This window comes from Cervus canadensis, chromosome 2, assembly GCF_019320065.1.
Source record: "Cervus canadensis isolate Bull #8, Minnesota chromosome 2, ASM1932006v1, whole genome shotgun sequence".
NCBI lineage: Eukaryota > Metazoa > Chordata > Mammalia > Artiodactyla > Cervidae > Cervus > Cervus canadensis.
The window spans coordinates 20,769,324-20,795,708 of record NC_057387.1 but is presented as its reverse complement, the minus strand read 5'-3'; the positions used below and the strand labels follow the sequence as shown (position 1 = coordinate 20,795,708).

The 26,385-nt window shown below is 43.7% G+C and overlaps 2 protein-coding genes across 2 annotated transcripts; both read left to right on the top strand.

Moving 5' to 3' along the window:
• The first annotated feature begins 491 nt into the window (after nt 1-491).
• Nucleotides 492-1,744, top strand: LOC122427355 (late cornified envelope protein 5A-like). Its single transcript, XM_043446774.1, has 2 exons — nt 492-518; nt 1,210-1,744. The coding sequence occupies exon 2, from the start codon at nt 1,232-1,234 to the stop codon at nt 1,550-1,552; it is 321 nt and encodes a 106-aa protein (XP_043302709.1). The 5' UTR covers nt 492-518; nt 1,210-1,231; the 3' UTR covers nt 1,553-1,744.
• A 19,584-nt stretch (nt 1,745-21,328) lies between these two features.
• LOC122427347 (keratinocyte proline rich protein) lies at nt 21,329-25,511 on the top strand. The gene is made up of 2 exons (XM_043446763.1): nt 21,329-21,351; nt 23,026-25,511. The coding sequence occupies exon 2, from the start codon at nt 23,054-23,056 to the stop codon at nt 24,779-24,781; it is 1,728 nt and encodes a 575-aa protein (XP_043302698.1). The 5' UTR covers nt 21,329-21,351; nt 23,026-23,053; the 3' UTR covers nt 24,782-25,511.
• The last annotated feature ends 874 nt before the right edge of the window (nt 25,512-26,385 follow it).

Here is a 26,385-nt window from a genome sequence, read left to right as displayed (position 1 = left end):
AGATAGACAGGTAGAAAGACTTTGGGATAACACTGAGCTCAGAGCTATGAGGAACATGAACAAAAGATCAAGATTGTATGACACACAATTCACAGTTCACTGCTTACAAACTCATCCTCCAAGACTACCAGCTCCTGAAGGCAATCTGCTTCATCACCGTGTCATTGATATCTTGCAAAATTCTGGACCCAAGATAGACAATGCGTTGCATGATTATTGGCCTAATTAGGAATGAATCCATGGAGGGAGAATGGCTGACTGGCAGCAGACCTGGGAAGCACATGTCTAGCAGTCTCTGGCTTCCGGGATTCCTCTAGGTCTTATGTGGGGAGATTCTGGATCCCAGGCACTGGGGATGTGAGGAGTCACTCACCCCGGATTGTGAAAGTGACTGCTCTGCATCCCCAGGCTGAGCCTCACCCGTGGTGAGCCACCAGGCCCAGGATAAAAGGGCTCCAGTGTTGGGCTCTTCAGTGCTCAGCTCTGTCGCTGACAGTTCCCACCCCTCCACTGACAAGGTGAGTGCCTCGAAAAGGAGGCTCTGGGGACAGGACTGCAAAGGGGTGAGCAGAAGGAGGAGGGAGAGGGGAAGGTCTCTGGGGGAGTGGGAACAAAGTGAGGGAGTCAGCAACCTGCAGAGATGCTCTGGTCCGGGCCTCTCTCTACAGAGCCTGTCAGGCCATCCTCAAGTAAGTATCTGGTGAGAAGCAGACTGTAGAGCTGAGAATATTCAAGGTTGGTGAGGAGGGCAACAAAAAGCCCTCCACTGTGGGCTGCGGGGCAGAGGAAGAAAAGAAGGAAGGAGAAGCAGGAACGTGGGGTTAATGCCAAGACTATGTCTTTCCTCCCTGTCCTCATCCAATAAAGGTTTTCAGAGATGAAAGCATCCACTGGATATGCTTAGGAATGATGGATCCATTGTGGGAAGGATTCTGAACTATGGCCAGCAGTGCTTCCAAGTGGCTGGGAAGCCTAATATGGGGCTGACTTTGGGCCCCACGTAGGGAGATGGTTCCGTGTCTTTCAGAAAAAATAGAAAGAGAAAGAGAGCTTTACTGCAGTCCTTTCACTTCCTGTCAGTTTTCAGATTCTGTTTGTAGATCCTGCTCACAAAGTAGCTTGTCTTGGCTGAGGAGTCAATGAACTCCAGGGTGAAGGATGTATCTGCTTGTCACTTGTGCGCTGATGGCTTTCTGCATTTCTCCCTAGGTGTACTGACTTCCTCTGCAAGATGTCCTGCCAGCAAAGCCAGCAGCAGTGCCAGCCCCCTCCCAAGTGCCCCACCCCCAAGTTTCCTCCTCCCAAATGTCCCCCCAAGTGCCCACCTCCGTGTCCTCCCCCAGTCTCCCCCTGCTGCGGCCCCAGCTCCGGGGGCTGCTGCAGCTCGGGGTGTGGGGGCTGCTGCCTGAGCCACCGCAGGCGCCGCAGGTCCCACCGCCGCAGAGCCCAGAGCTCCGGCTGCTGTGGTGGTGGCAGCGGTCAGCACCCCGGGGGCTCCAGTTGCTGCCACGAGTCTGAGGGCTCCGGCTGCTGCTCTGGGGGCTGCTGCTGATCTCGCCTGTGAGGACTTGTGACAAGCAGAGCTGGAACCAAAGTGCTGAATGCCCACCCCAGCCTGCTGCTCACTATCCTCTCCCTCTGTGCCCTGCTGACTGAGCTGCTGAAATCTTCCCACGGAAACATCTGCATTTTCCCTAAATATTTCTGGCCTCCTCTTCTGAGTTACAAAATAAAAAACCTTCCCCACTGAGCCCACCTCAGCTCTCATTTATTATTGCAGCAGCACCCCACAGGTCAGAGTCAGCAACATGTGGCCCAGCCCTGCCCTGCCCTGCCTGGGGAAAGCCTGGTTCCGGAGTTGGGGGAGGTCACCTGGTCTATACCCACGGGGTGTCCCTGGAAGGACCTCTGCTGACCTCTCCTGTACAGAGAGGCCCACTCTAACCCTACAGATGCCATTTGAGGGTATCCACCTCCTGTGGGTCTGCTTTGTGTATCCATGTGTGCTAAGTCACTTCAGTTGTGTCTGACCCTTTGAGACCCTATGGACTGTAGCCCACCAGGTTCCTCTGTCCATGGGATTCTCCAGGCAAGAATACTGGAGTGGGTTTCCATTCCCTTCTCCAGGGGATCTTCCCAACCCAGGGACCAAACCCAGGTCTCTCACATCTCCTGCATTGGCAGGCGGGTTCTTTATGACTAGTGCCACCTAGAAATCCCCTGAGTACGCTTAAACTTTCTCCAATGTTCTTCCTATTACTCCATTAAGTTTTAAATTAATAGACACAATGATAATGTCTCTAACTGTTCTTATTAAGTGATTAAACTGCTAGTATTATACCCAACAGTAAAAACCTGGAAGCAAGCCAAACGCTCATCAAACGGAAGGTAGACAAGTCATTGTGAGATATTCATACATGGTCTGTGATTCAATGTTTTATAAGAATGAGCTGAAGCAACAAACAATGAAGTGACAAAAGCGATTCCTAGAAGATTACATGCAGCGTGATGCCCTATTTTAAAATTTAAATATACCCTTTTGGGCTGTTGTACATATATGGCTGAAAATTAACTATACAAAAAGGAAAGTGAGGTATGGATGAAAACTTTTTTTTTGGACTAATATGTACTTTGGGTGGGCAGGAGCGTGGTGAGGAGTGCTGGGGAGAAATGTATGGTCAGAGGTAACATAACTGTCAACATCTTAGCTCTCTTTTTGATGGGCTCCCCATTTTTTTTATATTATTAAAATGAATGAATGATTGAACAGATAGACAAATCAGTGAACTAAATAAAGTGAGCAGGTGCAGAGCAATGACAATAGTAAGTCTTGGTTCAAGGATTCTGATTTCTCCAATTCTACACACTTAAGGTCTTGTTTCTCCAAAAATGTATCATATTCATTAACTTATATAATGTTCTCATTTGATTCTCATGACTCTTTAAAACATATTGTTTTGATTGCTTGTTAATTTTACAAGTAAGGAAATTGAAGTCAGAAATGTTAAATAATCTGCCCTAGTTCATGCAGGAAGAACAGAGTCAGATCCCTGTCAATCTGTGAGCCTTCCCTTCCTGCTCTCTCCTCTCTATCTCCCTACCTCTCCTGAGCAATATTATCTACTCCTGTGACATCAGTTAACATTATCACACTGATAGCTAAGAAGCCACTTCTCAGAGAGCCCTTCATTGACCCCTGAACCTAAAATAGCTGCCTTGTCACTCAAGCACATCACTCTGCTTGACTTCCTTCATATCACTCATCACCAACCAATAGTTTCTTACTTATTTACTTTTTTTGTGCCTCTCTCTTCTCACCTTAATGTAAACTTCACCAAGGTACAAACCTTGTTATCTTGCCCAATGGCATCTTTCCAGTATCAACAATGGAATATTGTGGAAGTGTCAAAAAACGTTTTTTGGTTACATAGCTCCTAGGCTCAGTGGTAAAGAATCTGCCTGGAATGCAGGAATTGTTAGAAATGAGGGGGGATCCCTGGATCGGGAAGATCCCCTGGAGGAGGGCCTGGCAACCGGCTCCAGTATTCTTGCCTGGAGAATCTCATGGACAGAGGAGCCTGGCGGGCTAGAGTCCAGAGGGTCGCAAAGAGTCGGACACGACTCAAGTGACCTAGCACACAGTACACAGCTCCTAGGCCGATGTATAAAGTCCATACCTGTTTCTTGTGGGTTTCCCAGGTGGCCCTAGAGGTTAAGAACCCATCTATTAATGCAGGAGACTGAAGCGATGGAGCACGCACATACTTCTTTCCTGAGCTACAAATTTGTTCATTCAGCAACCTTTTAGATTTCACCAATAAAGAGTTCCATTGTCATCCCAAATTCAAAGTTTACAGTAGAAAATCCATTCCTAGCCTTCCATTCATCAGACTTGTTCTACATTGACTTTAACTCAATGAATAGTATCATTATCTGCCCAGTTCAGAACCTAAAGACATCCTGGATTTTCGTCTTTCTTGTGACAGACCCAGTGTTTCTTAGGTGGTCACTGGCAAATGAATGGTAGAAATATCATTAAATTAAATGACACCCATCAAAAGTCAAAGAATGATTTTTATAAAATAATGATTATTTCCATTTAAGTAGTTCACTTTAGGTATTTTATTACATTACTGGAACCCATGGACTGTATCCCACCAGCCTCCTCTGTCCATTGAATTCTCCAGGCAAGAATGCTGGAGTGGGTAGCCATTCCCTTCTCCAGGGGATCTTCCCAACTCGGGGACTGATCCTTAGTCTCTGGCATTGCAGGCAGATTCTTTACAGTCTGAGCCACCAAAGGTGTCCTTCATGGGTAACACTGATGAATTAAAGACAAGGTATTATCTCAATAAAATTTGGGTTGTATGATCTTGAAGTAAGTCATTAACTTCTCTGTGTTTAATGTACTCCTCTATTGAAGAGGGCTAACATAGTTAGGGTTAAAGGAGGGCTGTAAGGGTTAAGTGAGTTAATACATGTAAATAGATGGCTTAGGATAGGACAGTAACTTCTGCTCTCCTGTGACACAAAACCCTCAGAAACACATTTATTTCATGGAGTGCAGTTCTTTTGTCAGCACCATCAAGATCAAGCTCATCTGTATCACTAATGTCAGCCTCATCATCATGAAATGGCCACTCCCATCAATGACCCTGGCCCTCTGACCCAACCTTCATAACTAAGCATACATCATTCACTTCCTTTCTGAATATCTAAAGCTCCTGTAATCAGTTCCATACTCAATTGGATACTGTCTTAATGCAATTTAAAGGTTTTCTTAGCTTTTGGTTTGGGGGCAAGATTCAATAAATGATCATTTTCTTGCCTCTATCCTTTCTACTTCCTTATAAAGTTGTCCTTCACTTTTCAATTATTAGCAACTTTAAGCTGATTCACCAATAGAAGGATTAAATAATGACTTCTGTTCTCACATATCCAGTGAAATCAGCTACTCTGAAGTCACTGTTGATGTTCTAACAGACCATCAAATGGAGTGGACACTCACTGGGGCATTTTATAATAGTGATCACGTTTTCCTTAGAATTCTCTTTCTTTGAATAATGATGAATGCCCTTTTTCCCTTTCTTAGGCTAATATTGACAATGCTTATGCTGGGTCCATTCTCTTTCCTTATCTGCCATCCACCAGTGAAGTCTTGGATCCTAGTTCTGATGACCACTAAGACCTCATCCTCATCATATCATCCACTAGGTATCAAGTTCCTCCCTGGTCTGAGTTGCATACCCTCCCCTAAGCCCCAGTAGCATCCAGGACTTGTCTAACAGAGTAGTCATGTGCTTTACTTATCTGTCTTCAAATTGGCTTGTGATAGCCTTCAAGGTAGGGATGATTATCTTTCATTTTGAGTAATAGAATGCTTGTTTCAATGTAGAACACATCAACATTTCATTAATTAGGTCTACTTGTATCTCATTTCAGATGTGTCAAGGGAAAAATACGGATTTTCACAAACGAGTTTTGTCTATCTTCAAATGTGGTCTTAAACCAAAGCCCAGTGCAATAACCCATGACTGAGTGGCAGAGTTTGTCACTTGCCTGTCACCAACCCCTTCCAATTTCTGATGGCCTCTCATATCACTGTCCCTATCCTGAATCCTCAATCCCTCATGCTGTCTCCTGGCCACTGATTAGCTGCTCCTTGAATCCCCTTTCCTGGCCAGTGACCTGAGCTTTATGCCCTTGGCTGGCTTGCTGACACATACTTGTCTCATCTGACTTCCATTCTCTTAGGCCTGTGCACTCAGGCCTAGTAAATGTACTATTTCTGAAGCATTGATAGGTGATGACATCCACGGCCATGTCACATTTGACTCAGTGTGTGTCCTGCTTTAAAGGGCTTCTCCAGCCCAACAAATGGATCCTGAGACCCAGGCCTCTTCACATGTGTGTCCAAAGGCAGACATCATTCATCCTTTCAGTCAGTGATCATTAACTTACTGCCTTGCCTCTACCCACCCTGGGAGCATTCAGTGGGGCTTCTGGGCATATGTAGATGAATAAAAACTAGTACAGCTTCTGCCCTAAATGTGATCTCCCTCTGGAAGAGCACACACAGATGCAAGGACTCAGCTCCATAGGAGCCTACCCATGAGTCATGGGGCCACCACTGTAGCACACCACAAATTGGTTTACGGGGCACTGTTTACATGTATGTCCTCCAGGCACCTGTCTCATCTCTATGGAAACAGAATTTTGTAAAATTCCTGTCTCAAGACAGAAAACACATAAGTATTCAATTAATGAATGAGCCACTATTAGATGATGACATCGAAAGCATTTCACATGTGACCAGTGTGTGGTTTCCTTCAAGGGATGTCTGAAGCCTGAAGAATGGTACCCTGAGCCACAAGTCTCTGCCCACTGGTGCTAAAACACAGTTCTTCATTCCTCTCTTAATCAATTAAGCATCAAAATTCATCTTTTCATCACATCTACCCATTCTGTTTTTGAAACTACAGAGGGAATGGAACTGAATAAAGTCCAGATTTATTCAGAAATAAAGATTCTATGCTCAACAGATTCTCCATCTGGAAGAGAAGGAAGACAAGCAAATGTATATAATACTGTTCTGAGTTAAGAGCTGTTAGAGGATGTAGTAAATTAATAGAAAGTATGTCCTCAAGGAAACTCAGTGGCCCTTGAAGACAGCAGCATCTCATAAAATTCTGGGCCCAAGATAGACAGTGTATGATTATTGACCAAATGAATGAATGAATGCATGCATGGGCAAGCTAGTGGGAATGGGGAAAGGCTTGCTGGTGGCAGGCCTGGGGAGAAGATGTCTGACAGGCTCTGGCTTTCTGATTCCTCTTGTTCATGTGCAAGGAAATCCTGGTGCAAAAAGAGTCTCCTCATCCCAGGTTGTGAAACTGACCACTCTGCATACATGGGCAGTGCCTCATCCCTGGGAAAATATCAGGCCCTGGACAAAGGGGCTCCAGGGAGAGAGGAAGGAGTCACTTCAGAGGAGTGGTGGTGGGAGTTGGGGTGGGCTTAAGGATCCTGCAACTTGCAGAGGTCTTTGTTCTCAGTATCATAATTTTCTAGTTTATTCATTCAAAAAAAAAAAAACCCCATCATTTTGGGGGGATGCATCCTACTCCCATCTGATATGTTTGAGAGTAAGGATCAGAAAATGAGTGCACTACTTTGTGTCCTCTGGGGGTAAGAAGGCTTACGTCAGTGGGTTTGGAGCCCATATGGGGAGTTGGCCATCATACCCTAGGGGAAGCAAAACAGACTGAGGAGACAGAGTATTCATTAAGGTTTGCTTACCTTCACATCAGTATCCAGATGCCATTGTGGAACTTGGTTCAAGAACCTGCTATTTGTAGAGGAGAGATTTCAATGAAATCCAGGGGAAAGAAAATAATGAGAATCAATCTTTGAAATGGTGCATTGGTTTCTTTTTTGTGTCTCTCAGGTTGGCTGAACTTCTCCTGAACTATACTTCCAGTAGAATAAGCAGCAGTGCCAGCCCCTCCTGAGTGTTCCCCAAAATGTCCCACCCAACTACCTACCCCATGTCCCTCTCCAGTCTCTTCCTGCTGTGGCTCCAGCTCTGGGGATGGGGGGAGGGTGGGGGCTGCTGCCTGGGCCACCACATGTTCCATCCCTTTCACTGGGGCTGTATCTTAACTGCTGTGAGTGTGAGCTCTCCGGGGGCTCTGGGGGCTCCAGGTTCTATGAGGGGTCTGGGGACTGCTGTTGACCTGAACCTCACCCACAGGAGAGCAGCAATGGGAGGATCCAGGTAACACAGATCCACCAGACCCCTCTCCCTCCCCTCACAATCTTTCTTTCATTCTGGAGTTTGTTAAAATGTAATCTTTGCACAAGGCTCATTCTTGTGCTCCCCACAAATTCCCTCTCTCCTCACCCTACACACCCTACCATCAAGCCCCAAATCCCACTAAGAGAAAAATTAAGTTTCTTCTTCTGCACCCCGCTCCTGGCCCTTGATGTCTCACACAAAGCCTCACCTCCCTGCAGCTCTGCCTCACCCATGCGGGTCAGTGTTTCTCCAGATGACTTGGCCCAATTCAGGTAACAGCCATCCTAAGGAGCGGCCAGCTTTGTCCAGACCCCCTCCCAAGACAAAGACCCCAGTGACTTTGTCCTTTAATGTGGAAAAAGGACCTTCTTCCCTTCTGTCAGTCCTGGGCTTGGGAACTAGAAATGCCATGTGTGTACAGGGGCAGTGACTCTTATGCTGATTATGATTTATGTTAATTTAAAGAATGTTCATGACATGGGGTGTATTTTATTTTTATGACATCCTTTGAAAAATAAGCGATAAAAACACAACCAACAGAATGAAGATATGAAGATATAAAGATTCAGAGAGGCCAAACACAATATATTTGAGAGCTAAGACCAAATAAGAAAGCCCCCCATCTGTTACTCTTTTAATTATTTCTACAATCCCATGATATGTTCTATATGATTTCATATTTAAAATAATTTTGTCCCATTGCAAACAGTTTCAGAAATGATTATTTTTCCATTAGGTAAGCATACTAATGTAACAAAAACAGCTGTGATGTTAGGTAAACGTAATCATATAATAATGATAATAACAGTAATAGCCTTTATTGAGGGCCCATTCATGGCTTGACTCTTCACATACTTTTTATTTAGCCTTTCTAACAAAGTATGAGGCAAATATTGTTTGCATTTTATGTATGATGAAACTAACCAAGGCTGAGCAAGAGTAAGCGACTTGCTCTGCCACGCTCTTGCTTGGAGGAACCATAGGATAAGCCCAGGCCTGTCTGCCTGCAACGATCTTGCTATTTCCCTGGGGCACTCAGCCTCCTAAGTGGGGTTTACTTCTTGAGATCAAAGTAGGCAAAGTGTTGATGGTGTAAGACGGTGCCTAATAGTATATAGGGTCAACAATTCATTTCCTGGGTTAAGACAAACAGTCTCCACACCTATGTCCCTGTTTTAGCTCAGTTCCTCCCACATTATACCTCACAGGGCAGCCAGAGGCTGATCCTGTCCTGTCACATCTCTGCTTAAGATAGTTGCCAGTGATCTGGATGCAGACCTGAGGGGCCCCTTTCTCTTGCTTCACTGGCTGCTTTCAATTCTATGAATGTGCATAATCGCTCATATCTCCTACACTGTCCCTTTGCGCATGCTGTCTCTTCATTCTAGCATATACTTCATCCTTTGTTCCTATTTATCCATTAGGTCTCAGCCCATATTCATGTATTGAGGAAAGTCTTTTCTGGTCTCCCTGCCCAGGTTAGCTCTCTCCCATTTCCTGCATCCTCAGCCCTAAGCAGCTCTTGTTGCTCTGCAGACCTGTCCTGCCAAATACTAATCAGGGGCATCATTGGCTATTTATCTGTGTGGTCTTTTGATTGATGATTATCTTCTTCACTCAATTAACAGCTTTCTAAGAACAGGGGCTACATTTGATGGCTCCTTTATCTCAGCACTGTAACTCCAGGATGTAGCATAATGTTTTATACACAGTTAAACCCAGTAGCTGAATGAATATAAATGCATGCATTGAAGAATTAATGAGTCAGCATCATTGATCCTACCACCATCATTCCTTCAATCTATATTACTATAGAAATATTTTTTTTTAAATTGCTCCAGCCCCAGGGGACATACATATCTAAAATATATGTATAGTCTATCTGAAGTTGAAATTCACTTGGGGACCCTGTATTTCTATTTGCTAAATCAGACAATTCTACCATAGATACTTGCCTTTTTGTGTTGTAAGCCATGCAATTTCATGTTTGGAAGCTCATAGTCTCATTTTCCCCAAAGAGTTCACTTATTTTTAATTTTAATTTTTAATTGGAGGGTAATTTCTTTACAATGTTGGTTTCTGCCATACAATGTGAATCAACCATAATTATACATATATCCTCTTCCTCTTGACCCTCGCTCCTGCCTCCCTCATCCCACCCCTTTAGGTTGTCACAGAACACTGGGTTGAGTCCCTGGTGTTACACAGCAACTTCCACTAGAGATCTGTTTTATGTATGGCAATGTATATGTTTCAATGCTACCCTCTCAATTCGTCTCATCCTCTCTTTCCCTCACTATTTCCACAAATCTGTTCTCTATGTCTGTGTCTCTATTCCTGCCCTGGAAATAGGTTCATTAATGCCATTTTTTAATAGATTCCATATGTATGTGTTAATATATGATATTGGTTTTTCTCTTTCTGACTTACTTCACTCTATAACAGTTTCTAGGTTCATTCACTTCAGTTCAGTGGACTCAAATTCATTCCTTTTCACAGCTGAATAATATTCCATTGTGTATATGAATATGTACCATGATTTCTTCTTTTGTATTTATATTTTATTATTCATTATTCTATTTACTTATCTTCTGACTGTGCTGGGTCTTTGCTGAAGCATGAACTGCTTTCTAGCTGCAATGCATAGGCCTCTCATCGTGGTGGCTTCTCTTGTTGCAGAGCACGGGCTCTAGGGCACACGGGCTCAGTAGTTGTGACTCCTGGGCTCTAGAGCACAGACTCAATAGTTGTAGTGCACAGGCTTGGCTGCTCTGCTCTGTGTGTGGGGTCTCCCAGGACTAGGGATCAAACCCACGTCTCCTGCATTGGCAGGTGGATTCTTGACCACTGAGCCACAAGGGAAGCCCTGTACCACAACTTCTTTATCCATTCACCAGCTGATGGATATCAAGGTTGCTTCTATGTCCTGGCTATTATAAATAGTGCTGCAGTGAACACTGTCTCCCATTGGTTTCTATGTGTAGCTTTTTCTGTGGAGTGAGAAGGTAAAATCTTTGAAAAGTGGTGCCTCCAAATTCTTTAAGTGCCTCCTTTCTACGCTCTTATCCTGTGCTTACATCTATCAAAGCCCTTATCACATGGCATTACAGATGTCTGTTCATTTATGTATTTTCCTTATCAGACAGTAAGCTCCTTGAGGACAGAAGCTATGAGTAGCTGTTCACAGAATGTTTGTCGAGTGGATGCATGATGACTGATCTTAATTCAATCCTAGGAATCTGATAGGTAATCTGTAAATACTTGGAGAGTGACCTGGATTTAATAAGCTCCACTTGATGAACTAAGATCTTATCCATTTAGCATAGGACATCTGAGATAATTACTACCAGCAGGGAAGATTTGAAAGAAGTAGTCATCACAAAGAAGAATACAATTTTTCCTTGGATTACAGGTCAGCCTCCAGTAAACATGTCAGCCTGAATGATTGTGTTTCCAAGATGCTTGGGGAAGATGCCTGACTCAGGTTCAAGGAAAGGTTGTTCCCTAAAGAAATTATAGAGGGTATCCTGTATAGGTATCCTATATAGGGAGGTTGGATCTCAAGGAGCTTGTGAGTCTATGCTCCATGAATGTGATTTAGTTGTCACCAAGGCTTAAGGATATATCTCTACTTATGTATGCATATGTATGTATGTGATATCTATCTTGATAGATATCTTACAATATATATGCAAATGTACATACAGAAGCAAATATATATATACAATTTTTATTGAAATATAGCACACATACCATACAGTTCATCCACAGAAAGTGTATAATTCAATGTTTTTTTGTATGTTCACAGAGCTGTGTAGTTATCTAATTTTAGAATGTTTTCATTACCCCAAAACAAAATTCTGTAGCTATTAGCTGTCACATCTCATCCCTCTGAGCCCAGCTTTCTGTCTCTATAGATTTTCCTCATCTGAACATTTCATATAAACGGAATTATATGGTATGTGATCTTTTGTGACTGGCTTTATTCATTCAGCAGAATGTTTTCAAGGTTTATTCATGTTGCAGCAGGTATCAAAATTCAACACCTTGATATGGCCAATTATAATACTCCATTGTATCTGTACACCACAAGTGTTTATCCATTCATCAGTTGGACACTTGAGCTGTTTATGCATTGTGGCTATTGTGAACAATTCTGTTATGAAACACTTATGTATACATTTTTTGAGTGGATGTTTTCATTTTTCTTGGAGTGATTTTTATTTTGCTAGGAGCAAGGGGGTTGGTGGATCATGTAGTAAGTAACTCTAGGTTTAACTTTTGAAGCACTGCCAAATTGCTTTTCACAATAACTGTACCATATACATTCCCTCCAGCAATGTGTTGAGGCTTCCAATTTCTATGTATCCTCCTCAACACTTGTTACTGCCTATGCTTTTTTTATTATAGTCATGTTAGTGGGTGTGAAGTGGTATGTCATTATGATTTTGATTTGCATTTCCTTAACGACTAACGATATTGAGCATTTTTTCATTTGCTTAACTGGCCATTTCTATATTTTCTTTGGAGAAATATCTATTCAGATCCATTATTTATTTTTAAATTGCCATATCTTTTTATCTTTTATCTTTCAGTTGTAAGTGTTCCTTATATATTGTAGATAAAAGTCCCTTTTCAGATATTTAATTTACAAATATTTTCCTTCATTCAGTGGGTCAGCTTTTCACATTTGCAACATAAAAGGTTTTAAAAGTTTTATGAAGCTCAATTTATCTATTTTAAAAATTTTGTCCAAATTTTGCTTTTGATGTTGTATCTAAGAAACCACTTAAATAAAGTAAAGCCCAGAAGATTTACTCCTATGCTCACTTCTAAGAGTTTTATCATTTAAGCTCTTACACTTAGGTTTTGATCTATTTTGAATTAATTTTTCTATACAATATGAAGAATCATATATCCATTGATGTCAGAAGGGGACCGATTCTAGGACTCCTTCTGAAACCACAGGATGCTCAAGTCCCTTATGTTTTAATCAAATGTGCACTATTTGCACATAATCTATACACATCCTCATGTATACTTTAAATCATCTCCAGATTACTTATGATAATTAATGAGATATAAATGTCATGTAAACAATTACCAGCACACAGTAAATTTGTGTTGATTTTTGAAACTTGTTGATCATTTAAAAATATTCTTGATCTGGGATTGGTTAACTCCACGAATGAGTAACCTGTGGAAATGAAAAGCCAACCACATTTTAATCTTAATTTCACCTATAAATTCTTATGAGCAATCCATATGACTTTATTATATAATTTTTTCATCTTTCTATGAACTGACACTATCTTCAAAGCTTTATACTTATTTGTCTCTTTCTATTGTTGTTCTGTGACAATCCAGTTTTATCTTTGCTTCTCTCACTGTCTTTTTCTAACTCTTATCAGTTCAGTTCAGTCGCTTAGTCATGTTGACTCTTTACGACCCCGTGGACCGCAGCACGCCAGGCTTCCCTGTCCTTCACCAACTCCCGGAGCTTACTCAAACTCATGTCCATTGAGTCGGTGATGCCATCCAACCATTTCATCCTCTGTTGTCCCCTTCTCCTCCTGCCTTCGATCCCTCCCAGCATCAGGGTCTTTTCCAATGAGTCAGTTCTTCACATCAGGTGGCCAAAGTATTGGAGTTTCAGTTTCAGCATCAGTCCTTCCAATGAATATTCAGGACTGATTTCCTTGAGGAGAGACTGGCTGTATCTCCTTGCAGTCCAAGGGACTCTCAAGAATCTTCTCTAACACCACAGTTCAAAAGCATCGATTCTTTAGTGGTCAGCTTTCTTTATAGTCCAACTCTCACATCCATATGTGACTACTGGAAAAATCATAACTTTGTCTAGATGGACCTTTGTTGGAAAAGTAATGTTTCTGCTTTTTAATATGCTGTTGAGGTTGGTCATAACTTTTCTTCCAAGGAGCAAGCATCTGTCAATTTCATGGCTGTAGTCACCAACCACAGTGATTTTGGAGCCCAAGAAAATAAAGTTTGTCACTATTTCCATTGTTTCCCCAACTATTTACCATGAAGTGATGGGACCGGATGCCATGATCTTAGATTTTTGAATGTTGAGTTTTAAGCCAGCTTTTTCACTCTCCTTTTTCAGTCTAACACTCTCTTAACTGAGCTGTTCCGACTAGCTTCACTCTCCTTTTTCACTTTCATCAAGAGGCTCTTCAGTTCCCCTTCACTTTCTGCCATAAGAGTGGTGTTATCTGCATATCTGAGGCTATTGATATTTCTCCCAGCAATCTTGAGTCCAGCTTGTTTAACTCTATAATTTGAGCCTAATGTTAGGACTAGAAATAACTTCAGGGTTTACAAAGTCCATCTGAGACCCAAAGAATATAAGTAACTTTGCTGGAGGCCACACAACTTTTAATGTCTTCTTTGTGTTAATAAAAGAAATTTATAAAGGATAAAAATGTTTTACAGTAGTAAAGTAACTTCAAGTTTAAATTTAAGCAAAGAAAAAATATATACATATAAATACAGTATCAAGTCTAAACTGGAAGATATTTTATCTTTAAAATCTGCAACAAATAAATAATTCAAAGATAAAAAGTTAAATATCTTTATATTAAATGTAATCAGTGAAATTTCACCTTCTATCTAGCCAACTCATTCCTACAGAAGTCTTTCTTGGTATTATTAGAAAACAACTTTTTAAATTGGCTTCTGGTGCTTATTACTAGACTGATTTTCATAATGTCATTCAAAACATTTGGTGGGCACTGTCTAGGAGCCTGGCTTTCGGCTAGGCACAGTCTTCTGCTACCAGGATGTTCATCATTTAATGAAGATATGAGACATATCAGCAAAGAAGTGCAATGTTTCTAGACTCTATAAAAGACGACGATTCAGGGCCCCCAAATGGCTCATTTTACCTGGGTTGGTGGTGAGAATAGAGCCCAGTAAAACAGATGGAGACATTGGTATCTGAGCTAAATGTGATGAAGATATTAGCAGACATTTGACATACAACGCAAAGAGGAGTGGGTGGAAAGAGAGAGAGAGGGCAGAAGAGAGTGCTCTGAGCAGAGGAAAGAATTTGGAGAAAAGGCAGTGAAATGAGGCACCAGACTATATTGGGAGCAATTGTGAGGAACTGGCTATAGCTCATGTCTTCTCAGTAACCAAAGACGGACTGGCATTTGATATATCCTTGCCACTGAGCCTCCTTTAGCGTTCTCTAAATCAATGAACATTGATAACCCAGTGATGCTATACTGGTAACATTCTGTGAGGCTGAGGGTCTGCTTAAGCAGGACTCTCCATTCAACAGTATGATGACTGTCTGAGAGCTTCAGTTTAGTTCAGTTCAGTCGCTCAGTCATGTCCAACTCTTTGCGACCCCACGAATCGCAGCATGCCAGGCCTCCCTGTCCATCAGCAACTCTCAGAGTTTACTCAAACTCATGTCCATAGAGTCGGTGATGCCATCCAGCCATCTCATCCTCTGTCGTCCCCTTCCCCTCCTGCCCCCAATCCCTCCCAGCATCAGGGTCTTTTTTTTTTTTTTTTTTTATGTTGGCAATTTGATCTCTGGTTCCTCTGCCTTTTTTAAAACTAGCTTGAAAATCTGGAAGTTCACGGTTCACGTATTGCTGAAGCCTGGCTTGGAGAATTTTGAGCTAAGAGCTTACTACCATTTAAAGTAGTTGGTTTAGTTCTGCCTCAGACTCTGAATATTATTTTGTGATGGTAACAGTGTTTCAAGATAAGTAGACTTTCAGAAGCCCAAATTCTCTGCACACGCATAACTTACCTAGCATAGTTTTTATTCTGCCAATGAAACATACATAGATTACTATTCACTGAGCAACATCATTAAATTTGCAAAATGTGAAAAAGAAAACTTAGAGCAGAGATATAGCTCCACTTTGGGTCCTACTTCCTTGTTTCTATGCATCCCCCATCTAAATGTTTCAAACAGAAAAAGCAAGAGAGTTCCAGAAAAACATCTACTTCTGCTTTATTGACTATGCCAAAGCCTTTGACAGTGTGGACACTACAAACTCTGGAAAATTCTTAAAGAGATGGGAATGTCAGATCACCTGACCTGCCTCCTAAGAAATCTGTATGCAGGTCAAGAAGCAACAGTTATAACTGGACATGGAGCAACAGACGGGTTCCAAATTGGGAAAGGAGTACATCAAGGCTGTATATTGTCACCCTGCTTATTTAACTTATATGCAGAGTACATCATGAGAAATGCTGGGATGGATGAAGCACAAGCTGGACTCAAGATTGTTGGGAGAAGTATTAATACCCTCTGATATGCAGATGACACTACCCTTATGGCAGAAAACTAAGAAGAACTAGAGACTCTTGATGAAAGTGAAAGAGGAGAGTGAAGAAGTTGGCTTAAAACTCAACATTCAGAAAACTAAGATCATGGCATCTGGTCCCATCACTTCATGGCAAATAGATGGGGAAACAGTGGAAACAGTGACAGACTTTATTTTTGGGGGCTCCAAAATCACTGCAGATGGGGACTGCAGCCATGAAATTAAAAGATGCTTGCTCCTTGGAAGAAAAGTTATGACCAACCTAGATAGCATAATAAAAAGCAGAGACAGTACTTTTCCAACAAAGGTCCATCTAGTCAAAGCTCTGGTTTTTCCAGTAGTCATGTATGGATGTGACAGTTGGACCATAAAGAAAGCCGAGTGCTGAAGAATTGATGCTTTTGAACTGTGGTGTTGGAGGACTCTTCAGAGTCCCTTGGACTGCAAGGAGACCCAACCAGTCCATCCTAAAGGAAATCAGTCCTGAATATTCACTGGAAGGACTGATGCTGAAGCTGAAACTCCAAAACTTTGGCCACCTGATGCAAAGAACTGATTCATTGGAAAAGACCCTGATGCTGGGAAAGATTGAAGGCAGGAGGAGAAGGGGCTGGCAGAGGATGAGATGGCTGGATGGTATCACCGACTCGATGGACATGGGTTTGAATAAACTCTGGGAGTTGCTGATGGACAGGGAGGCCTGGCTTATTGCAGTCCACGGGATCACAAAGAGTCAGACACGACTGAGTGACTGAACTGAACTCCAGTGTCTCCCTGTATCTCTCCTCTGTATCTTCACATTTCCTTATACATCCACTCATTACCTCTATCACTGTCCTTATTGTGCTTGCTTTCTCTTTTAACTTTCAATGTCTCCCTTAAGAGTGGTTGCAAACAATTGAGGAGCTCTTCTGTTCTGTTGAGTATTAGCTTTTCTTTGTTCTCTTGATGTGTGTTTGTTTCATCATCTATTAACAGCCACATGGTGACAATCTGTGATACTATTTTTTTTTTTTTTTGCCTTTACCTTTACCCTGGTTGACACACAGGTACTCTGTTGCTTAAATAGGCATGTGACCTGTTGAAGATGGTCTTAGGGAGAAAAACTCAGTGGTACCCTGGTGTCAAGGTAAAACCCTGACTATTTTAATTCTTGATGGTAGAAGTTACAAGACACTAAGAATTTGTATGGAAAGATTGGAAGATATCTAAATGACAAACATCACCACCATTTCAGGAATGAGTTCCAGAACCTCCTCTATTAGAATGATGGTAGAGGAAAAGAAGTGAAAAGAAAATTGTGAATGATACAAAGGAAGAAGCTGTATTAAATCTGTTAAAATATACATCTTTGCACACAAAGGACAAGTATTATTGGACTACCTCTCAGGATTAAGGAATCATTAAGACTCCAGTAAATTCTTTTAAGGTTCAGCAAGCCAGTATACTAAAGGATAATATAATAACTCCTGAAAAGTTATTATATTATAGTATAATATAAAAACTCTTATAGTATAATAAAGCATAGAATGCCTCTCTGTGTATCTGTAACTCAAGGCAATTTCATTTCATTATGTGTATATATACATACACATACATATACATATATATATAACATATATATGTATATATACATGATATATATATATATTTCCTAAAGCCTCTATCTCTAGATAACTTGACTAGAATCCTGATTCTGCCATTTTCAAGTTTGTGACCTATAACAAACTACTATTTCTTTGAACTTTTGTTTTCCCAGTTATGAAATTATGATAATAACATGTGTCCCGCATGGCTATTTTAAAGATTGAGAGACTTAATGTATGTCAAATATCTTACCCAAGTGACAGTTTCATAACAAGTGCTCAATGAAATATCTCTAGATTTATTGTGCTTTTTTCAAGTTGCCACCATCTTTTTAAAAATCAACGCAGGATTCAATAGTCCCATTCTGGTGGTCAGACGGCTGGACTAGGTTTTCAGGTTTGCCTTTTCATTGATTCCTTGACTACCTTCAGGACCAACGCTACCCAAGTTCAGAGCACCGTGGCCAAATTGTGTGATGAGAGAAGTAACTTCTCTGTTGTAGTGAAAGAGGCCTAGTCTGAGATCACGTGTTTTTCCTTCCCTGCAGAAGGACAGGTGGGACCAGATAATTTCTGGGTCCTTGTTGCTCTGACCCTCTGAAAGTCTATGACCCCACTTGAGTTTAGAATAATGGTATCTGGAGACCCCTTTGGAATGAATGATGGGAACCAGAACTCTGATCAGGCTGATCTGGACGGAAACTTCCCCACGGGAAGGATTTCACAGCCGTGACTGGAATGTGTACTGTAGGTCACAAAGCCACTTTCATACCCATTATCTGATTTTATCTTTATGAGAACCTGGTGAAGTAAGTATTTTCACTCCCATCTTCATATGTGGAAACTAAAGCTCAGAGTAATAGACAGCTAATAAAGTGCTAAGTACTTTACACCAATTATCTCACTTAATTCATACAATACTCCTCTGAGTTTTCTTTCTTCCTCTTCTTCTTCCTCTTCCTGCTCCTCTTCCTCACTCTCCTCCTTCTTATTTTTCTTCTTTCCATTTTATAGATCTGAGGCTCATGCAGGTTAAGGAGCTTTAACCCCATTAGCAAATAGTAGAGTTAAGATTCAACCTCAAATCTCTCTAACCTCTATCTTAAATGCTTACCAGTTTATATAAACAAGTGAAATGACCCAGGGTTATTTCATTTTCCTTCAATTTCGCCAAAGAAACATAAGAGGAAAAATAAAATAATAAAAGGAAACTTACATTTGGAATGACATTGTGGCTGTAGTAAGGAATGATGGAGAATTGTAGAAAATAAAAGTACAGGCCCTATCGGGGGTGGGGGGGAGGCAGTTGTTAATCAGGTTGATGGAAGGTAGGCTTACCTGTGTTGGATCTTTCAACTTTAGAAGAAAAGCTGAATGTCTGGAATCTTAAGGAAAATCTATTTCTAAATGCTAATGATTACTAATTATCTAAGTGAAAAATATGTTGCACAAAATGAAATGTGACCCCATCTTGACTGTATCTGGCTCACAGGATTATTCCTGTTCTGCACTGTGCTGTCCTCAAGGACCACTCCAAATAGCACTAGCTGCACACGTGCTGTAAAACCATCAGGCTGCCAGCGAAAGACTGGGACGCAGCAGGCAACCATAGTCCAGACGTGCCTGCTGCTCACGATCAGCATTTACTCTTAGTAGATGTTCAGTGCTTTGAATATCATTCTTGTCTGGATGCTTCTGTATGAAATAACTGCCTCAATGTTCACCACAACTCAGGGAGATTGATTTAATTATCTTCATTTTGCAGATGAGTAAATTAATATTCAGGTTGGTTATAAAGGTCACAGTTGTACGCAGCCAACCTGGGATATAAGAGTTAGCTCTAACCCAATATCCTCTTCATCCTGTAAAGTTTCCTCTATCTTTTAGGTGATTTTAATTATCTCTTAAAAGAAAGGCAATGCCAAAGAATGTTCACACAATGAGTGCACACAATTGCACTCATCTCACATGCTAGCAAAGTAATGTTCAAAATTCTCCAAGCCAGGCTTCAACAGTACATGAACTGTGAACTTCCAGATGTTCAAGCTGGATTTAGAAAAGTCAGAGGAACCAGAGATCAAACTGCCAACATCTGTTAGATCATGAAAAAAGCAAGAGAGTTCCAGAAAACCACCTATTTCTGCTTTATTGACTATGCCAAAGCATTTGACTGTGTGGACCACCACAAACTCTGGAAAATTCTTAAAGAGATGGGAATATCAGACCACCTGACCTGCCTCCTGAGAAATCTGGATGCAGGTCAAGAAGCAACAGTTAAAACTGGACAAGGAGCAACAGATTGGTTCCAAATTTGGAAAGGAGTATGTCAAGGCTGTATATTGTCACCCTGCTTATTTAACTTATATGCAGAGCCCATCCATGCTGGGCTGGATGAAGCACAAGCTGGAATCAAGATTGCTGGGAGAAATATCAATAACCTCAGATATGCAGATGACACCACCCTTATGGCAGAAAGCAAAGAACTAAAGAGCCTCCTGATTAAAGTGAAAGAGGAGAGTGAAAAAGTTGGCTTAAAACTCAACATTCAGAAAACTAAGATCATGGCATCCAGTCCCATCACTTCATGGCAAATAGATGGGGAAACAATGGAAACAGTGGCTGACTTTTTTTGGGGGGGAGGGTGGGGGCTCCAAAATCACTGCAGATGGTGATTGCAGCCATGAAATTAAAAGACACTTGCTCCTTGGAAGAAAAGTCATGACCAACCTAGACAAAATATTAAAGAGCAGAGACATTACTTTTCCAACAAAGGTCCATCTAGTCAAAGCTCTGGTTTTTCCAGTAGTCATGAATGGATGTGACAGTTGGACCATAAAGAAAGCCGAGTGCTGAAGAATTGATGCTTTTAAACTGTGGCGTTGGAGAAGACTCTTGAGAGTCTCTTGGACTGCAAGGAGATCAAACCAGTCCATCCTAAAGGAAATCAGTCCTGAATATTCACTGGAAGGACTGATGCTGAAGCTGAAACTCCAAAACTTTGGCCACCTGATACAAAGAACTGATTCATTGGAAAAGACCCTGATGCTGGGAGGGATCGAAGGCAGGAGTAGAAGGGGACGACAGAGGATGAGATGGTTGGATGGCATCACTGACTCAATGGACATGAGTTTGAGTAGGCTCCGGGACTTGGTGATGGACAGGGAAGCCTGGTGTGCTGCGGTCCACGGGGTGGAAAAGAGTTGCACAACTGAATGACTGAACTGAGGTGAATTATCTGTTATTTAATTTAAAGAAGGATTTTTCTTCTGTTTTCTCTACCTGGTTAGAATCTGAGACACGAAGGAATGTAGGGGCCTGGAATCATCTTTCAAGAGAAAATATGCCTTTGCCACACCTCATCATCCCCTCAACCAGGTCTTCTAGGAATGGAGAAAAAACTGACAGTGTTAAGAAGGAGGAAGAAAACAAGGACCTGCTCCTTCATAGCTCAGAGGCTTCGACACTAAGGCGAGACACTCCCACATTCTATAGGTGACTGCAAGGACAAGCATACAGGGAGGTGACTGGCTGCTGGAATTGGGTGATGCCCGGCAGATGCCAACCAGTTGTCTCATGGTCTAAGTCAGACCCAGAAGCCTTTATATACAGTCCTCTCTCCAGATTCCTCAGCCTGAATGACTGCTTGCCTGTGAGGAGGGTGAGTCTAGGGGTTGGGTCTTGGGATTGGGGTCTGGATGATGCCCAAGGGGTTCCCAGATTCACAAGGATGAGGCACAGTGAGGGCAGACCCTGGGACCAGAAAAAGAGAGGTACTCCTTCAGAGGAGAACAGTCTGGAGGGCTTTTAGAGGATGAAGGAAGAATATCTACAGAGTTGGGCTGAAAAGCTGGGACACTGAAGTCAGTGTATTTGCCTTGGATAACCATGGTCTTATCCTTAGGTACCATTTTCTTGCATCAGGACCTCTTTCTCTGGAAAAGATGGATTATTAATTTACCTCTTGTGAGCAGACATGTGTGTAAGAGGGTTACCTTCCTCAAGGACATGTATACTTAGACAGGCTGTAAGAATAGACAGTGGAAGGCTTTGCTCTTCATTAGAAGTATTTCAGTATCTCAGTTCAGGGAGATGTGTTTTGACGGATGGACTAATTGTCAAAACAGTCTCCATGCTGTGCTGGTCACTGGGCTGATGCCCATGAACGGGCAGATTTGAGGAGGACAGAGGAATGGGGATGGCCCTCAGTTTCTCCCTGGCTAAGTCTGCTGTTGGGGAGCATGCCTGCACCCCCACATCGTGTTTGTAACACTCTGCTATTTAGAGCTTTATGTGTGCCTGAATGTCAGTCTTATGATTTAGGAAACTTGCACTTTCTGGGTCACCCCATCTTAGGTAACTGTGCCTTGCCTCTCAGAGGGGCTGGGGGAGAAAACATTTCTGAAAGCTGAGGTGACTGACATCAGGAATCTGCCTAGGCAAGTTTCCAAGACAGTCCTGAGCCTTTCCAAGGTTGGTGTATTTGGTATGTGCGTGTTTTGCATACATCCACAAGGGCTTGTTCAAGTAAATTCACCTAAAAAGACTGAATAGAGAGAAACAAACATTTTATGCTGGGTTTGAGCTGTCTGGTAAGTGACTGGATCCTTTAATCTACAGTGGATACTTTCTTTGAGTGCAGATGGTGCCTGAGTGCATGTGTGCATAGTCACCCAGTTGTGTCTCACTTTTTGCAACCCTATAGACTGTAGCCTGCCAGGCTTCTTTGTCCATGGGATTTTCCAGGCAAGAAGAATACTGGAGTGGGTTGCCATTTCCTCTTCCAGGGGCTCTTCCTGACCCAGGGATCAAACCCACGTCCCCTGTACTGCAGGCAGTTTCTTTACCGCTGAGGCACCTGGGAGTTCTGGGTCTTTCTCCCATATGTGCCCTTTTGCATGTTTGCACGTATGTGCAAGTTGCCAGTGTGAGCACTTGAGGACATCCAAGCTCCTGTGGGTGTGGAGTTCCCACTTTGGGTTACAGCCTTGGGAGGCAGGTTTCTCTCTACCTCATATAAAGCTCCCTCCCACCTCTTAGGACTTGCTGAAGTGAGGGAATTCTCTTGTCATTGGCGCCCTCTTGTGCTGGACACTGGAATGCCCATTTGCAGTCCCTTTGAAGCTCCCTCAGATCAGGTCTTTTGGCAGATTCAAGGCAGATCTTGTGGGCAATGGTGACTAATCTTGGGTCCAGCTCACTCTGTAAGGACTCTTGGGTACAAGTTGAAGGTAGGGGAGGAAAGGCCAGGAAATAAGCAGGGTATCTTCCCCTAGTCCTGGTCACCACTCTCCAACAACTCTCACCCTCCTGATCTTGGTCTTTCTACCCTCAGGTTCTGCTTACTTGCCTGCATCAGAACCATGTGTGACCAGCAGCAGATTCAGTGTTACCAGCCGCACCCCCAGTACTGTGTGACATGTTCCCCCTTCTGTATCTCCCAGGCCCCTTGTGCCAACAGCCAGGTGGTGGTCCAAGCTCCCTGCGAGATGCAAATTGTGGAGTGCCCTGCACCATGCCCAGTTCAAGTCTGTCAGGTAAAATGCCAGGCTCCATGTCAGTCTAAAACTACAGAGGTGAAGGGCCAAGCTTCATGCCAGTCTAAGACCACCCAGGTGAAGGGCCAAGCTCCATGCCAGTCTAAGACCACCGAGGCGAAGGGTCAGGCTCCAAGCCAGCCTCAGATTACATGTGTTCAAAGCCAGGCTCCATTGCAGTCTGAGGTTTCCTATGTGCAGTGTGAAGGCCCATGCCCCGTGCAGACCTGCTATGTAGAATGTGCTCCAGTTTGTTATACAGAAACTTGTTATGTGGAATGCCCAGGCCAGAGCTATGTACCCTGCCCAGCACCTCAGCCTGTCCAGACTTATGTAACAGGTCCCCCGGTGTGCCAGCCTCAGGGAAGATTCTCCACCCAGTGCCAATATCAGGGCTCCTACAGCAGCTGCGCCCCCCAGCGCCAGTCCCGGGCTTCATTTAGCACCTGTGCGCCCCAGTGCCAGACCCAGGGCTCTTACGGGAGCTTTCCTGCACAGAGTCGCTCTCGGAGCACCAGCAGGTGCCTCCCTCCTCGCCAGCTGCAGCCTTCTTACCGCAGCTGCTCCCCACCACGACGTTCTGAGCCCTACTACAGCAGTAGCTGCCTGCCGTCAAGATGTTCTCCGAGCTCCTATAACTACTGTACCCCACCCCGCCGCTCTGAGCCCATCTATAACAGTGACTGTTCTCGGCGTCCCACTTTTGGCTGCTCTCAGAGATGTGGACCCAAGTGCCGAATAGAGATTTCCTCCCCTCGCTGCCCCAAGCAGGTTCCCCCCCAGAAGTGTTCTGTTCAGATTCCTCCCATCAGACGCTGCCCTGAGAGTTGTGCCCCACGACCCTCCTGGGTTACCTCCTGCCCGGATCTGAGACCACATGCAGAGCCGTGTCCACTCCCAAGCTTCCGTCCTCCGCAGCGTTTGGACCAATGTCCAGAGCCATCATGGCGGCGAAGTCCACCTCCATCTCCATGCCCACGTCCACTTCCGGCCCCACGCCCACATCCACTTCCGGCTCCACGTACGTGTTCACGTCCAGAGCGGTGCGGAAGTCCAGAGTTCCGTCCCTGCTCTCCACCACGGCGAATTTTGGAACCTTGTGTGTATCCAGAACCACGTCCAGTGCCATATCCAGCCCCGCGTCATCCTCGCCCAGTGCAGTGTGATCTTCCAGCACCGCGTCCGTGTCCGCAGCCCTGTGAGCGCCAAGAATCTTTTCCACGTCCGGAGCCAATTCCTCTTCCATCGCCCTGCCCAAGCCCAGAGCCCCGTGTGGAGCCGCGACGTTGTCCCAGCCCCTGCTCAGGTCCAAATCCAAATCCGTGCACAGGAGACCTAGGCTGTCGTGAGTCCAGTCCACACCGCCTGGACACTGAGGCCCCCATCTGTGGCCCAGCTGGTTATAACTGGTGGCAAGAGAGTGAGCCTAGGTGCAGACCTTGCGATGTAGGCCTTCCAGAGTCACAGGGTCTTGGTGGTTGTGGAGACCAAGGAGGCGTCAGAGTTGGAGTGAAAGGTGGAACCCGTGGTGGACCGAAGGGTGCCTACTTTTAAAAAAAAGCACGGCTGAGACGGCCTTACCTTTTGCCCTGAAAATGTTGATCCTCGACTCCCAGCAGCCGCAATTTCCAATGTTTTCTGGTTTGTATCTCTTCAAAGACTTTCAGAGGCTCCCTGCTGCAGAAGTGATGCCCAAAGTCCTTTGCATGCCATCTCAGGATCCACATCTGGGTCTCAGACACACATCTGACTCCTCCCCAAACACATCCTCTGTTCTAGCCAGACCAGTCTGGCCACCATGGCACATCTTGGGTGTTTCCCAAGACATCCCCTTGGGGCCCCTGCCCCTAAGCCTCTGCTCACTCTTTCCCTACTACCCGGACCACTTCTCTGCTACTCCCAGTATCTAAAAATCCAACCTGTATTTCAAGACCTATTCCTTGGAGCCTTTTGTATTTGTTCCTATCTGCAGGAGCCTGGACTGTTTTCCTAGAATTCATTGCATCATCCACACCATCCATTTGGCAACTGCCTTGCAACATCTCTTGAATTGTTATTTCACTTTTCAGGTGTGTCTGTCCTACCTGCCCAGCTAGGTTGTAAACTCCCATTGGAGTGGAGTCAGAGTATCCCCAAAGTCCTGTGCTTCTCCTGGAGCAGGCAGCTCCTCAGCAAGGCTTATGGTTTGCAGCTTGAGCTATGGTCTGTCCTGATGTGCAACCACAGGACTGCAGACAAGAGGAAACCATGCAACAATAAAGATGATGATACCCTCACACACTAAGTCCTACATGGTGCCTGTGTCCTTTCTCCTTCCTGACTCCCTAGGATGAGTTTTTTTTTTTTTTTTTTTCTTTCTTGGGTTTATTTTACTCATGGTCTGAGCTTTCCTTAGCCTAGACTGAGTGGGCTGCCTTGTGGGTTTTCTGTCTACCATCAGTGTCCCTGGCCCCTGCTTGGAAAGGTGGATGAAGGGGATGAGGAATAAGGGAACAGGGAGGATAAATCTTGCTCCTCTATGTAGAGGTAAAGGTCTCAGGCCAGGGTTGGGTAGGTCACTCAACTCTGGGGCCTTAGTCATAGCCAAGTGACTTCTGTGGAGTCAGGGAGGGGAGGAGGGAGTCTGGGATAGGCTCTCCGGGGTACTTTGCACAGGACACACTCTTGTTTGGTTCAGAATAAATGATTTGCTTTTTTTTTTTTTTTTTTTTTTTTAACACAATAGAAAAGGACACATCTGAGGCTGAGTTTGCATTCCTTGGGTTGCTCCCAAATCCCATTAGGCATGGGTGATTTTGGGTATATGAAGGAAGGGCTTAGAGAGGCAGAAAAGGGGAAGATGCCTCTGTCTCCCTGCAGATGAGATGGATACCACAGAGGATGCTGGGAAATGATGCTGGGATGGGCTTCTCTAGAGAAGAGAGTGTGCTGAGGCCACCTTGGTCTTAGAAGATGAAAAAGTCTCCTCTTAGAAGAGCAGCAGGGGTGGCTTGGGCCTGGGCAATAGTGCCCTCCTCCATGCAGGCCACAACACCAAAAGACCCCATAGCTCTAGCTCAATAGTCTGGAATCACAGATCCAGGGCCTGGCTCTTCAGATGTCTTCCCCTCACCCAAGGAATCCAGTCCCTCAGTGTCAATGATGAAGACTCAAGAGAC